The 15327-nt window shown below is 45.8% G+C and overlaps 1 protein-coding gene across 2 annotated transcripts in view; it reads left to right on the top strand.

Moving 5' to 3' along the window:
• Positions 1-15327, top strand: part of LOC110480104 (synaptotagmin-like protein 2) — a 32542-nt gene that overhangs the window by 6655 nt on the left and 10560 nt on the right. For both annotated transcript variants that reach the window (XM_021547812.4, XM_085570680.1), the window contains exons 2-7: positions 3663-4165; positions 6302-6453; positions 10946-11039; positions 12109-12199; positions 12371-12464; positions 13080-14153. In XM_021547812.4, the coding sequence (XP_021403487.2) occupies positions 4065-4165; positions 6302-6453; positions 10946-11039; positions 12109-12199; positions 12371-12464; positions 13080-14153 (1606 nt within the window). In that variant the 5' untranslated portion in view covers positions 3663-4064. The remainder of the gene's footprint in view (positions 1-3662; positions 4166-6301; positions 6454-10945; positions 11040-12108; positions 12200-12370; positions 12465-13079; positions 14154-15327) is intronic.

Here is a 15327-nt window from a genome sequence, read left to right as displayed (position 1 = left end):
TGCACCTTGAGGGCTTGTCTGTGTTGAAATGGGAGCACTTGGATCAGCTGAGCTGCCACAGGCTGAAGCGGGACTCACACCTGGCCTCTGCAGCTGCCCCACCACTCGCAGCCTCCCCGGCTGGGGCTGCCCTGTGCCTTGGTGACCATGGCCAGCCAGCTCTGGGCACAAACACAGGGCACACACGGGGGTCACAGCTCCCTCCAAACTGTCCAGGCAGGGACAGACAGCCCAGCCCCACAGACAGGAGATTTTAATGCTGGTTTTCAGCCCATCCCTCACAAAGAGGTCATCCTACAGTTTGCTTTTTATTTTTTTCTCTGCTGGCAAAGGACATCCATTAAATATTATAGTATTATGACAACGAGCATTATAATGGCTGTCAGTGTTTTGCCTGATAATAAAAATAAAATAATAGTAAAATAGAGATAAAATAATCATGGCAATGCCTCTGCATATTTCACAATCAGCAATCAGCAATCAGATGGGAGGAAGAGTGGGGCTGGACTTTCCAACCTGAAACAGAGAGGGGCACATGGCTGATCATGGACTCTCTAGGTATGGCAGTTTTGGCACTAAATCTTTCTGGTGCTGTTAACTACAGCACATACTTGGAACTGCAGTATGACTGTGGATGCCAGGACCACATCCATAATTCTTAATACAATGCTTCTCTTGGTTTTGACCTGCCCTACAAGGGCTGTCTTGACTAATGAGGGTACTGGGAAGTGTCCACACATTGTAAAACAAAAGAAGGTTATTTCCTTACACTGTGAGATGATGTATGATGAAGAGGTATGGACAACAGCCTTTTCTGCTAGCTGCTGTTTTCACTGGGCTATGGATAGTCTTGTGAGATCACTATTATCTGTTCCAGGTTTTGTTGTGCTTTGTGTTAGGAGGTTTTCATATCTATATTACATGGACCTATGTGCAGCTGCAGGTCTAAAGGGTGAGGTGGGTCTGGATGATCCTCTGCTCACCTAGGTGATGGAATGGGGTCTTGACTACCAATTTGTCAGGTTACAGTACCTAAATTCCTCCTCTCCCTTTACATGCCACTCAGTGTCTAGTCAATGAAATCTGCTTGGCCCGTGGTGTATATTACTAACATGTGCACGTCCCAATGCTGAGGAAGATGTGCAGAATTTTGAAGGAAAGGTGCATGCTGAGAAATCAGAACAAAGATTGGAGTGCCCTGCAGATGGCCTACAAATGATTTTTGTCTGTAGGTAGATGTCAGCAAGGGCACTGAGCTGTACTGGGTATCTGAGCAGCTCACACTTGAGTTAGTTATGCAGAGAATTATCATAGTTCTGTTTCGAGTTCAGTTAAACCTCCCAGAAATAAAAGGAAAATGCAGCCCCTTCAGCATCTGCCTTTCTGAAAGCGGATGTTTCACACCTGCCAGGCCAAACAAGCTTTTAATTTTTATCTGATCAAACTATTTGAAAGAGAGTTACTTTAAAGAACCCAAACAGCTTCTGGAACAACATTCTTCTCTACTACTTTTATTAGTAACCTTCTTAGCTTTTCTGCAGGTGATCAGAACTCTCCTCTGTCTGGGGGCTTGGCAGAGCCATGTGCTGTGCCCTGTGGGAAGGCTGGCATTGCCTGTGTCCCTCCTGGCTGCAGGGCTGCAGCTGGCCATGGCTTACACCAGCTCTCCTGGCACTGCAGAACACAGTCCCACAGGTGAATATCCCGAGGGCTGCAGCTGTTAACCTTTTCCTTCTAATGCAGCTATTTTGGTAAGAAAAAAACATTTTCACAGGAAAGAAAAAATAAGGCTCTTTACAAAGAAGTAGCCTTTATTTTTAATTGATTGCCGTACTGATGAATAAATATGAGTCTTCTCTGAAAATATTTTCTGAAGTAGTTTCAGCCCACATGTCATGGGGTTTGTTAAAAATAAATAAAAGTTCTTGAGAGGCAAATACTGTGATCTGTCCCTAGATAACTTTTCAAAAATAAAATCTGTCCTAGAAAATTCTGTGAATGTCTTTGTAGAAGTAGGATTGTGCCTGAGAGCCAGAGAAGAGTAAATGCAACTAAGCATGGAAGAGCCATGGAAAGCTGGATGAAATGTAGGTTTAAACAGTAGACATTCACCAGGGCTTTTTTATTATTGTTTCTGTTTAAACTATTTAGAGTGGTATGGATAGTTTCTCACATGATAAAGGCTATATTTGTAGTGTGACAAGTACAGCCATTCTTGCCTTAAAGAAATAGGAAATGTTGTTTCCTTTCCTCCAGCATTTTTTCACAAAAAAAAAAAAAAAGGAAGAGTTTTTATTACAATGCCATTCCTTTTATTAGCTTTGTCCTGCAGTGTTCTGTGGTATTTATTTGTAAACATTATGGTCAGATGCCTGTTCTTTCTTTTACCATGTTGTTACACCATTACAAAAAGCACAAACATTTCTGAGTTCATCATCTGTAAAATAAGGTAAGTCCGTGAAATGATGTCAAATGAGCCAAGTTCAGCTGAAGCACGGGTTCTCAGCTTTGGATGGGTCACTTGATGAAAGGTGCACCATCTAGACTGTCCAAAGAAGTGACAAAAATTATGAAAATGCCAGCTTTGAGGGATCTCAAGGAGCTGTGGTTAGTTTAACAGGGAGGCTGAGGTGTCAAGCCCAGTGAGGATGGCTGCAAAGGAATAATTCCTGTGCCAGCAAGGATGGGGTGACACCTATCAGGTGTCAATCAGGTAGCAATAGGAAGAAGTTTCTTGCTGACAGCAAAGCACTGAAATAGGTGGCCTGAAAGGGCTAAGGTGGTATCCTCAAAGGCATAGATTAGAGGCTAAAGGGGATACAAGCTTTGAGGTTAGGGAATGGGCCTGATGACCTTCAGATCATGTTTGCCATGAAAGATGGGATTTATTAATTTTAAATGCTCTGACTCCCAAGGCTGTGGTTTTGGAAGAAATAGCAAAGCATCATGAAAGCTACAAACACTTGAAAGGTTTGGAAACAGTAGAAGAATTGAGTGAGGCAGAAACTGCCTCCATGGACAGGAGCAGAACTTTTCCTCCCTCAGAAGTGGGTCTTACAGCCCTCAAGTTGGCCAGGAGAGAGGAGAAGGAATAAAGTGGCAAGGCAGTGCTTGTTTTACCTTTCCGCCACGCCCTGCAGCCTCTGGCCATTTTCACTGTCTTTTGAAACACAAAGTGATCTGCACCAGTAGTGTTTGAATAGCAAATATCAGTGCAGCATAAAGCAAAGGGCACACATATTAGAAAATGAGCAGCCCCTGGTATTTCACAGCATAATATGCACCAGAAATGCTTGCAGGTTGCTGTTCTCCCATCTTCCGATTGCTTTACAAAAGTTGGCTGGCTATCCTTGGTCTTATTAGGGCATAAAGAAATGAGGAAAAGAAGAATGGAGATAAAAAACAAGCAATTTGGTAATATATATGCTTATTTTGTATGTAGCATGCTGAGTCAACTGTTTATCTGTTAGTAGGAAAGGGCTAAAATAAAACATTGTCTTGGTTAGGTTAATACCACGTGAGGAGCTGCAGGACAGGGAGGAAAGTAGGACAGCCTGTTTTGGAACTTGTGCTGGAGAGCAAACAAAAACCCCCAAGGTAAACATTCACTTAGCATATGTCACGCTTATCATAAAAGGCATGTGGGTGCTGTTTCTTTGCAGGGATGCCGGAGCTGCCCGAGCCGATGCCCGTGAGCAGAGCGCACGCCGGCGGTGCCGTGGCTGAGGGGAGCGTCCCGGCCTGCTGAGGCGGCCCCGGGCCTGCTGCCTCCGGGGCTGGCGCTGGCACCTGCTGCAGCTGTGCCTGGAGAGGGGCAAAGGAGCCTGACTTCGCTGAGAGAGTTTTCCTGGCAGGGGAGGGCATGCAGGGCACAGAACCGTGCCAAAGAGCCTGGGAGTGCAGGTGCGAGTTCCCTCCAGCCGTGCCGTGGTGAATCGTGTCTCTGCAGCCGCGCCTTGCTCAGCGCCAGGGCTCTGAGGGCTGCCCATGGCGCCTGGGCTGCAGTAGTGCCTGCTCTGTCTCCGCTTGAGCCATCTGGAGAGCTGAAGAACACAGCAGGGAAGATGTTGGACTTGAGCTTCCTGACCGAGGAGGAGTATGAAAAGCTGATGAAGGTTCTGCAGAGAGATGCAGAGCTGAAGAAGAAGGATGGGGATCGCATCAGGTGAGAGAGTGTGTGACAGCAGGATGTGAGCTTCCCTTGGGGAATACTTTGTGAGTGTGTGAACAAGGAGAGGTGCAGCTTGCAGCAGTGCTGTCCCTTTTGCTCAGATCCTCATAGGTCTTTTCATTGTACCTGGTCTTTCTCAGCCATCCCTCTGTTGCTGCTGTCCTCTCCTTGCAGGAGGGGACTTTCCTTTTGAGTTTATTCTCAGCCCTCAGAGATGCCAAGGGCAGTCACCCCTTTCCTGTTCAGTGGGGGAAGACGCTGATTTCTTGGTGGCAGGGGAATAGCTGTTACCTTGTTTTATGCACCTGGTAGCACAGAAAGGCCACAGTGTGTTTTAAAATGGGATTTTACGTTCCCTTCTCTGTTTTGTGTTGCCTCATTGCTTTTTGAGGTGGGTGTCATACAGAGTGGGGTGATTAGAGGCTACATGATCTGCCAGAGGTTTGCAGGGAGCTGTTCCAGAGCCAGGGATTCTGGATCAGTTCAGCTCCTCTGCCACTGGCCATCCTGGAGCTCAGGTCTGGTTTATCAGGATTGCTTGTTGCTGCTGTTGCTTTTTAAATGCCAGCCATTAGACCATGTGGGCTGACAGTGTGCAGCAGGCTCAGGGAGCTGGCACTGAATTCTCCATGGCAAGAAATTAGTAACTCACTGGGGGTGGATGGCACTGTGCCAGTTTACCCCAACTAAGGATGCAAGTCTTCAATTTGCTATTGAGCCAAAAAAAAAGAGTAAGGCCCTACAGAAAGGATGCTCAAGGCTTGAAGAGGGAGCAGGAAGCTTTGTTGCAGGCTCCTGTGTGCCCTGACCTCTGCTTGGGGGTGGGAGCTGGGGAAACAACTGTAAGCCAGAAGCCTGGACTTAGGGTGTACGTGTCTGCATGCTCTTCTTACCTCTCCTCTGAATTGAAACAATCTCAAAATGGTTTGTTTTTTATTTCTTTTGGGGTTTGTTTGTTTGTTTCTGAAATGGAGTAAATTTTTCCTCTGAAATGGAGGTTTGGTAAAAAGAGTGTTTGGATTATTTTCGTTTTGTTTCACTTCTATTTGAAAGCTGTTGCACAGGAGGCTTTGATCTGGAGTGAATTAGGTCCTGCCCAGAGCCCCTTGCTGTCAATTTAGCTACCTGTGGTAAGACATGTTTAGTTTCAACACAACCTGCCTGCTGGGCAAAAGGAAGTCAATGGCATTTCCTTGATCTGCTGTCAGCAAGGTTAAAATAACTATTTCCTCTGGCCCAGCACCTTGAGAGGCAGTGAATGGAGGCAGTGCTGTCCTTGTCTAGATGGCAGCTTCTCTTGAGTCCCCAGCAGGGCCTGCAGAGGCTTGAGCCCAGTTATCCCTGGTCCCTCCCAGCCTTTAGGCAGCCAGATGTGACCCTTCAAGGCTCCTGGGTTATCTGGGGGCTTTCCCCTTTTGCTGCTGAGAACTGGGCTGAGGAGGGAGCTTCCTCTGGCCTCCCAGGTTTCAGAGGAGCCCTGAACTCTGGTGAGCTGTGCCAGCTAAAAGCAGCTAATTCAGCAAGCATGGTGAGGAGAATTAGAGTATGGGCTGGCAACAGAGCACTGACAGGTTTAGGTGCCAAAAATCAGCCCTGGGTGTGCCCAAGTGAGGTATAGTTGGAGAAGCCATGCTTAGGAGGGAGAGCTAACCATGCAAGTGCCAGAATAGGCATGGCAGGGGAGCAGGGAGAGGAGCAGTGTCCAGGGAGAATGCTGCAGGGACAGGGTTGCTTCCCTAAATATCATTATTTGTTTCTGTGGTTTGAAGCAAATTTGGTCCAAAAGGTTTTGCCATAAATAGATTAATAAACAAATAAAATAGAGAAGTGCAAGACAGACAAACAACCCCACCCCTTCCTTAACCCTCAGGGCAGCCAAGCAGGTGGACAAATCTCCTTGCCAGGTGAATGATTTGGATTTGTGAAATTTGGAAGAGGTGAAAGCCTGTGTTTACAAGCTGCTGTTACCATTTCAGATAAAGAGTAAATCAGCTGCTGTTTTAATGCTGCTTTGGCACTTGTGATTGCAGAGAATAATCTCTGGATCCTTTGGACATTTTGCAAAGGTAGCTCAGGGGAAGCCGAATGCTGAAGATCTGCTTGGTGTGTAATGCTTGCACTGCCTTTCAGAAGGATCCAAGGCTCCATCACAGATGAAAAGAAGAAGAAGTTTGTGACAGGTGAATGGTTTTCAGAAGTGAAGGCAAAACGGTTCCAGGAGGACTTGGCAGGGCCAGATCTACTTCGAGCATCAATCAGAAGGAAAAAGGGCAAACTAGAAAGTAAGTATGTTAGTATGCATCTTAAGAAAACAAATTGAAAAAAGTTGGTCCAGGATGGGAGTCTCCCTGTACTGGCAGTCTGTTGAGAACCAGAAAACATCTCTTGTTATCAAAATCAGGGCCGAAAGAAATAATTAGTGTGGCAGAGAACCAAGGCAAAAGCCACGTGCAGTGAATGCCTTCTCCCCACTTCAGCTTTTTTTTTTTTTTTTTCTTTTTTTTCCCCAAATTTCTGTTTACTAGAGGTCATTGGTGTCATATCTTACCACAGAAATAAAAAGAGAAGGGGATGATGTAGGACAGTTTCTGTTCTGGCATCAAGTTGACATATGTGGGTCAAACACATCCCTCTGCCCAGGTTCCTGGAGTGGTCTGACAAGAGCTGCTCTCACAGCCCTCTGGAGTGGTGAGGTCAGTCACATTTCTGCAAAGCGAGAGGATGCCTCTCTCCTCCTGGTATGCATTTGCCCACTTCAGAGGGTCCATGCATCACTTCTTGCATGGAAATAATTCCAAGGCAAAATGTGCTTTTCAAAGTAGAAAGGGCTTTGTGGCCATGTGTGTGCCCAGGCTGTGTGCCATATGTGCTAATGGGAAGCAGATGTGTTGTTTGACATGCAGATAAACTTTCATGGAGCTGTGTAAAACAGATCAAAGCAGATTTGTCAGCTCAGGGCAAGAGATCAGCCCTGTGTGAAACAAGCAGGACCATGCCTAGAGTCCAAGTGTAGCTAGCCTGGAGCTGGAACTTTGTGCTGAGCACCTGTGCAAAGCAGAGCTGGGGATGATTCACATCGTCCCCAACATGAGGACAGGCCAGCAGCCCAGTGTCGCAAGTGTCACTCCTGGATGGTTTGCAGGGTGGGCTGTCACAGATCCTCAGCCAAGGCTGCTGCCCTGGGGAAGCCTTGGCCCCGACAGGCAGCTCTAAGCAAAGCCTGCCACTGTCTCTAACAAGGGCCCCATGGCTGGGCTCTGATCTTTTGCAGTAAAGGCTACAGCCCCTGGCAGAGGGGCATCTGTCCAGCACTCAAATGTCATCTCCAGCAGTTCAGTTCAGCCATCATTCCTGGGCCCAGCTTCCCCTTCTGCCAGGGGGGCAGCAGTATAGATCACTCCTTTGTTTGGTGACACTTTTTGGCCAGGATGTATCTGTAGTAGGAATTGCCTGGATTTAGGGTACCCCTCCTTGCTCCATGTTACTTAGATACATTCTGAAAGCTAAATGCTGACTAGGGACTTCACTGAGAGCCTCGTTTTATTTTTGCTCTTTACCTACTCCTGACAGCTCTCATAACTTAGCACAAATTCATTGGAACCTCTCATGCAGAACTGGCCCATCATATTTCATATGAAGTTGCTTTTATCCTTGGTATTATAAATTCATGATATCATTAGATTTACTATTCTATCATGCCTCCAGAATGCTAAAACATATAAGACGTTTTCCACCTTGTCAGAGGTGTCTGGCTTTTCTGCAGAGCATGTTCTCTTTTTTGAGGATGTGCATTTGTGCTTGCACCCTCTTGGCATGGAGGGGCAGAGCTTCTGCAGCCTTTCTGCCAGCACCCAGCTCAGGCAAATGCTCTGCAGCCCAGCCACCAGCCTGCAGTGAATAGGATTGTCTGCCCTTTGCCTTGCTCCCTTAACTCTGCCCACTTCAGGAAAGCAGAATTTGAAGTATTCCTGATTTTATATTTAACTTTTAGGGCTGATGTGTACATATCAGATGATGTCTCAGGTCACATATAAAATAATCTCCTTACTAATGCAGCAATATTATGCAAGAGTCATTGCACGTGCATTACTTGACTAATGCTGTTTTAAGAAGGAAGAAGCAAATGTAATTAAATATAGTTATGTCTAGATTTAGCCTTTATTCCTTTTTCAACTTTCTTTTTTCCTTCCCTTTTTCCTCTGCTTGTATCTCAGACTTATTTTGATAAAGCACAGGTATAACATATGACTTTATTCCTTCCTCTTACTTTTTCCACTGCCATTTTACATCACTGGTTGTGCATCAAGATTTTGCAGCTAATATATTCACCTTAGATGAGATAAGAGCCTTTGCTTGCCGTATTGACAACTTTTTTCCTTCCCCTGGAAAGATCAGTCATGAAGGCATGACTTCAAGGTGATGAAGGGGTACGTGTTCATTTAGTCAAATCTGTATTCATAGCTCCTGATTTGAGTCTCTAGACTTAGCTCTGTGTTAGGGAGTGAAATGAGAAAATTCCTACATGGAAAAGCCCCACTGAGATAATTGCTGGCATTCCCTTTGCAAGGTAAGTGGGCTGAGGAGGAGTGGAAATTTATGCTTGCAAAGGAGAATTCCCAGTGATCTTTTCTGGAGGAGGGTTTTAGCCTTCATAAGGGAGGGTTATGGGGATCCCTAAGGGTTTTCACAGTTTTCACAGGTATTGATTGTAGTAGAAAACACTAGTCATGGGCAGTAATACAAATCTATAAGACAGATAGATACCCTATATTTAAACTGCAGCCTGCAGAGCAGCACAGATGGATGAATTTGATGATAGCTTCTCCTTGCACTTATCTGCAATTCTTGAGGGCTAAAAATCACCTATGTGAGAGACCATTTTATCCACCTGCTGTGGCAAATGAGCCCTGATGCACAGTTAGTTATGAATGTCCCAGGCACTAAGAGTCTTTGTTTTAGAGTGGTAGGAAATGAGCAAAAGTGTTAAAGCAGGGCTGCCTGTCAATTTTATACAGATGTATAAAAATACATGTATGGGCAAATTAACCTGGTCAGGCCACTCCTGATTTCTGTTGGAATTTGCTTCTTCTATTGTCTCATCCTAAACTTAGAAAAGGCATATTGCTTGTCTTGATGGATTATTATAATGTACTAAACTGTGGTGATAGGAGCCAGGTGTAGCTGTGGCACTGGCTGAGCCATTTTTCAGGGCAGGGATTTGGATGGGTGGAAGTGAATGAAGGCTTCCTGTTGCCTCTGCCAGCCAGGAATGAGGAGCTCTGTCTGAGGGGGAAGTGTCAGTGAAGAGCAAGTCCAACACAGAGCCTTTGCAAGAGGGATGAGAAATGAAGGCAGTCTTTGGTTGTTGAGGTCTTTTCAACCATGACAGGCAAAGGGAAAGCGTGGGAGCTCTGTGTTTGGGCCCTTCACTTCCAGCACAGCTCCCTGCTGGCACCTCCCTCCCCCAGGTCTGAGACAGAAGAGGAGGATGTGGCTCACTGTATCAATAAACCTCCTCAGTTTGCCCTGCTGTGCCCACACGTGCTATGGCCAGCACGTGCCACCAACCATGCCTCAGGCTTTGTCTCCTAAAACAATGTTCAGTGATGCTTTGTGCACACCAGTGTTGACATGGGCAAAACAGTCCCTCTCTCAAAAGCATGCTCTCTAAAACTGCCTCATTCCTACACAACCAGACTCTTATTTTTCAGCAGGAGCATCTCCCCAACTTCCCACTGCTGTGGAAACCACGGGCCCCCCCAGCTGCCACCCCGTGTGTGCCAGATGTGCAGTCCTCATGCACACAGCTCTGAGCAGTGCCTGCTCTGTTCCTGCTCCTCAGGGCCAGGTGCTGGGTGAGCAGGCACGGGGGAGTGAATCTTTGGGTATTCCTGTGACTTGGAGGCTGACTGTGCTAATGCTGGATGGCACCACACAGGCAGTGTTGAGTCTTGAGTTTTCTCATCATAGGACTGGCCTGCTCTTGGCCCTCATGTGGTTTTCCAAACAAATAACAAGCAAGACTATACTGTTTAATATTATTTCTGAATCCTCTGAACTTCTTTTTATATTAAATTGTTTAATGAAATATATCCTAAAATGGTTTGGCAGTTCTTGTAACAGGTAGATTTTCTCTTTAAAATAGACCTAGCTGCATTAATAAAATGTGCAGATCTCTGTTTGAGATTTTAATCCTTTTGGTTTTGCAGTAGCAGTAAAACTCATTTGCTAACAAAATATCTAATGCAGCGTTATACCATGCAATCTGCTGTAAAAGTTACCATCCTCTATTGTTTTTAATTTGGGGTCTAGGGAGCTCACAAGATATAGCTGGGCCTTGTGCCAATAAAAATAACAGGGATCTCCTCATTAGCTGTATTGGCCTCCTCCTTTGTTTGCCAAGATCGGGTGACTTGAGTCAAAACAGGAAATGGCTGAATTTAAATCCTGGAACAGATTAACTTTATTGACAGTCAGTGGCAGTGTCCTGTGGAGCTTTCCAGTGATGTGACAGCTCCTGGCACAAGTCGGGCATTGGGCAGCTTTGTCCTCTTGGACCTGTGAGGTCTGGAAGTGCCTTTGCTGCCCTGGGACCTCTCATCCTTGGGGAGATAGGGCAGAACCCCTGAAAGCCCTCTCCTCTTAAACCCCCAGGGATTGTGCTGGTGGGACTCTTTTTCATTGGGCAAAGCATTTTCTTGCCCCAAAGAAAACACACCAAACCCGACAAGTTGAATGAAATGTCATTTCTCAGTTGTCTCTCTTATATTCCAGATGAGGACAACAAGCATATCCAGACGAGTCTGGAAAGCAAAGCTGCCCCAAGTCCTGCCTGTCCTGAGGACATTGCTGATGCAGGAGAGGGAAGGTAACACTGCTGCATGTGCAATGCTCAGGCTGCTGCTCTTACTTCTAATGAAAATTGAATGCTAGCCATTAAACCCTGGTCTCTGAGTTGCCAAGACTGTATAAGTAATAAGTTCTATAGGATATTTTTTAAGTCCTTCCTCTAGGAATTGTCAGAATATCAATCTGCCCCTAATAATCAAGTGCTAATGTGCTTATCCCACAAAGGTCTTTTCCTGCATGATTTGATAAGGGATCAGTAAAATGGAAGCTGTCTCTAATGTCAGGATGTGCTGGTTAGTTTTTCAAAGTAATTATGGTTTTATTTGTTTAATTTTTGCTATGAAGCAACACTAACAAAATGAACAGTTTGAGGAAACTGCCCATTTCCTGCTGTGGTGCCAGCCTCTGTGTCCAGTGCTCAGCACTCTCCATCAAGGCTTGGTAGGTTTTCACGTTGTGCTGACTGAGAAGAAGCATCTATTAAAAGCACTCCAATGAGCAAGTCAGTGACCTCACTCAATATCCGCGGACTATGGAGAAGCGTTTAAAATATTCACATATTCATGTATTGTTGTTCCCATCTCATTTGCCTTTTTTTGTCAGCAGAATGGGGAATCATTCTCCACAGGTGACAGTTGCTCCAGTTTAATATTAAATATGGGCCTTGACAACACTTGGAAACCTCTTGCAGCTGATTAGTGGGTGTTGTTTAATGAAGGCTCCAAAGGCAACAGGCCCTAGGTACTCCTGCTGTGCTGGCACAACACCCAGTGTTTTTTTTTGCAGGGGTTGATTAAATCCTGAAAAGCTAGCTTTGTTTTTCTCATTCAGTATAAAGCAAGGTGTGGCCTGTTCCTTCCTGGGCCATAGCATGGAAATGTCTCTCCCTTCTGCACGGCCCTTGGGCTCTTCTGGCACTTCCCAGAAGGGGAAAGTCTGAATAAACCTAGTAGTTGACACACATTGTTTTTATTGAGCAAGTTCTGCATCTGAGCAGAGCTGAGGTGATGTTGAAGACTGCCTGAGCACCCAAACAGGCACATCATTACCACAGATCTCCTTGTTCAGGCATTTCTCCTCTCCCACAGATCCAGTACACCTACTCTTGAAACCACAGAGCAGAAAATTGTGCCAAAACTGAAGCCAAGACTGACTGTCCAGTTGTCTGCATCATACAAGGTAGTACAGGCACAGCCTCTGCACCTTTGTTGCTTCTTGGAGCTTCACAAAATCTATCCCTACTGACGGGGGCTCCACAGTCTGCCTGCCCTGGTGTCTCTGCTCAAATAAAATACATTCTTTCCAGTCTTGCCAGTATTTATACACTAATAAGATTTGTTTTCTGTTCAGAGATCCAGCATACATGATGTCTCTTCCTCAGAGAGTGATACTGGAACAAGTCCATTTGTGACTGCAACAAACAGCTTTCATTTGTCTAAAAAAGGTAAGTTTTTGTTCAGTGAGCTGTTGGTGCTTTTGTTACTCAACATCAAACACCAAGAGACAAGATGCTTTTCAATGTGTGTACAAATAAATAACAAGGAGTACCTTGGCATATAAGAATGGGCTGCCAATGCTTTGTGGATTACAGGCAGGGCAGCAGGGACCAAGGCAGAAAGCAATCTGATGACTGAAACTTCTCTGGGCTCTCAGTACATATTGAACTGAGTGCTTGGCTCTCAGCTCTTTAATCCAGAAGAGGATTTACCCTCTCTTTCCAGCATTGACTGTATAATGTAGTTTTAGAACATAGCAAATAGCCAGTAGGGAAGCTGTCAAATTGAAAGGAAACCTGCAAACAAATCCACAACTCACAACAACAGTTTAGAACTCAGTGGATTTTTTCTGTGCCCTGTTGCAGGGAGAAGGACTGGGGTTTTCAGGGCCTTCTTCAGGTGGGAGAGATCTTTCTAGAGTCTGACTATGGAAAAGAACTAGGAATATATTGATGATTTCTGAAAATTCCCTGTCTTCTCATTGAGAAAATGCAGCCCAGACCTTCTTTGGAGATTGGATGTGATGCAGTGGGACAGGCTCTGAGCATTTGTTGTTGTTGTAGGTCATGGAGTGTCTCCATTGCCCACCAAGGTTTCAGAGGATGCTGTGCCTCAGCCCAGCACTGCAGCTGGAGGAGAAGCTGCTGATGGGGCCGCTGGCACCAGAGAGGGGCCAAAACCTCCACGTGAAGAAATGTACGCTCCCAGCAAAATACCAGTTAAGAAGAAACCAAGCAGAAGCCTCCCCAGATCTGAGCAGGTTGTGAACCACGTGGGGCCAGCAGAAAACAGCCTGGCAAAGAAAGAGCCGCTGGCAAGCCCCAGACCACTGCCCGCAGCAGGGGAGAGCAGCTGGGCTGGTAAGCAAGGAGTGAACTACACCATCTCGTCCATGGGTAACAAGGAGGAGGATATCGGCCTCGACCGTGAGCACTTCAGGAGCTTGAAGGACTTTTGGGAGAAGGGAGCAGAGCCAGGCCGGGCCGAGGCGGACGCTCGGCAGTCCGGGCTGTGCCGCTCACTCTCCCTGCAGTCTGGGCCAGGCCAGGATACTGGAGAAAAGCCTGGTACCTTCACCAAAACCAGGACCCCCTCTAAAAGGACAATAACGTTGTCTTCTAGTGAGGAGGAGCCAAGCTGTGGCACTCCTGCAAGGAAGGGCTCAGTTTCCGTCGCTCCCAGATCCACGTGTGCCAAGAGCAAAGGGGGCCTGGCTACAAGAAATGACTTGCTGAGTGAAAGCAATGGGAAGCTGCTGATGCCAGAGGAAGAGAAGGTGGTGCAGCACTGCTCCAAGAAATCCAGACTGCCTGTGCGGGCACCTTCCATCCAACTGGAGTCGCCCACCAAGGATGTGTCTGGCAGCTCGCTGGGGCCGGGGACACCCGTGGAGGAGCACAAGCCCACAGGGAGGTCCCTGGCCAGCAGCGTGCAGATCCTAATCGAGCCTGTGCCCACAGATGGTGAAAGTGATGATGAGAAAGAGGAAAGATCTGGTCTGGGCACTCAAGACAACATGGAAATAAATGGAGAGCTACCTGAGGAAAAAATGTGCAAGTCTTCAGACCAGCCAGCACCTGGTGAACTGTCTGGAGAGAGAGAAGCTGTTCAGGGAACAGACTCAGCTGTTTACTCAGGTACTGAGGGCTGTGAGTGCACCCTGTGAAATCCAAATAGAGAGCCATCCCTAGGCTGGTTTTCTTCCCTAATCCTTCTGCATTTTGCACATTTTCTTCATCTTCCCATTTATCCTATATTGCAATTTGTGCAGAGTTAGCTTGTGTAGAATGTGTTTTACAAACAGCTCTGGAAGCAAATCTTGTGTAGCCTAGTGCGAGTGCAGAGGGGACTGTGCCATGGTCCCTTGCTTTCCTCCCCACTCCCAGCCCCTATGCCTTACCTGCAAGCACCTCACCTTGGGACAGCTCTCCACTGCCTCCAGCACATCACAGGAACTCACTTTATTTCACTCACTGGCAAGATTTTCTTCAAATGTAGGACTGGAAGAATTATTTGTGATAGTAGAGATAAGCCTAACACAAATAGAAGAAATAAAATGTGAAGCAAAGTGTTTAATAAATACACTGGCTCTTAGAGTACCTTGATATAGCCAATGGTTGTCAGTGCCTAAATGACATTTTGTGTCTTTTTGGAATGCACAAGTGGACTTTGATATCAAACTTTAAGCAAAGTGGACTGAATTAGGAGTCTGATCTTCCTGGGTTCTGATACCGTGTTCTCAACCATGATGGTGTCAATAGCATCACCATTTTAGCAGCCTCTTCCTCTGGGTTTGATGGAATCTTGTAGTGACTATTACTATGAGAAAACATTATTGTTATTTGCAACTCACATTACATTTGGACTCTGATTACCCACAGCTCTGCTCTCTTCCAAGCAAAGACCTACAAAGAGAGAGCATCTTCCCTTCTTTTTCCAATTTTTCTGTCCTCATGTACCTGGGTAAGACCTGTTTGAAAGGATTTTCCACAGACTCATCTGCTTTTTATTTTTTAATTGTGTCATTTCTTGGCTTATTTCCTACCTCATATAACATTCCAATGAAAATCCTGAGTTGCATATCAGGTCATGGCAAATATTTTCTTTATGGAATATTGTGGGTTGTAAAAGACATGTAAGAGCATTAAGTCCAACCATTTATAGACTAGATCATACTAGTATTTCTCAGGGTTTTTTCTTTATTAATTTGTTTGTTTTAGGATGATACTAGCAGATGGCTCTGTTTCTCTGAAATCTCTTCCTGAGAGTTGGTCTGTCTTGGAGACTGGGTTAATCCAGTATTTACATTTC

Source organism: Lonchura striata, chromosome 4A (genome assembly GCF_050655825.1).
Source record: "Lonchura striata isolate lonStrDom1 chromosome 4A, ASM5065582v1, whole genome shotgun sequence".
In the NCBI taxonomy this organism is placed as follows: Eukaryota; Metazoa; Chordata; class Aves; order Passeriformes; family Estrildidae; genus Lonchura; species Lonchura striata.
This window is presented reverse-complemented; position numbering and strand designations above follow the sequence as displayed.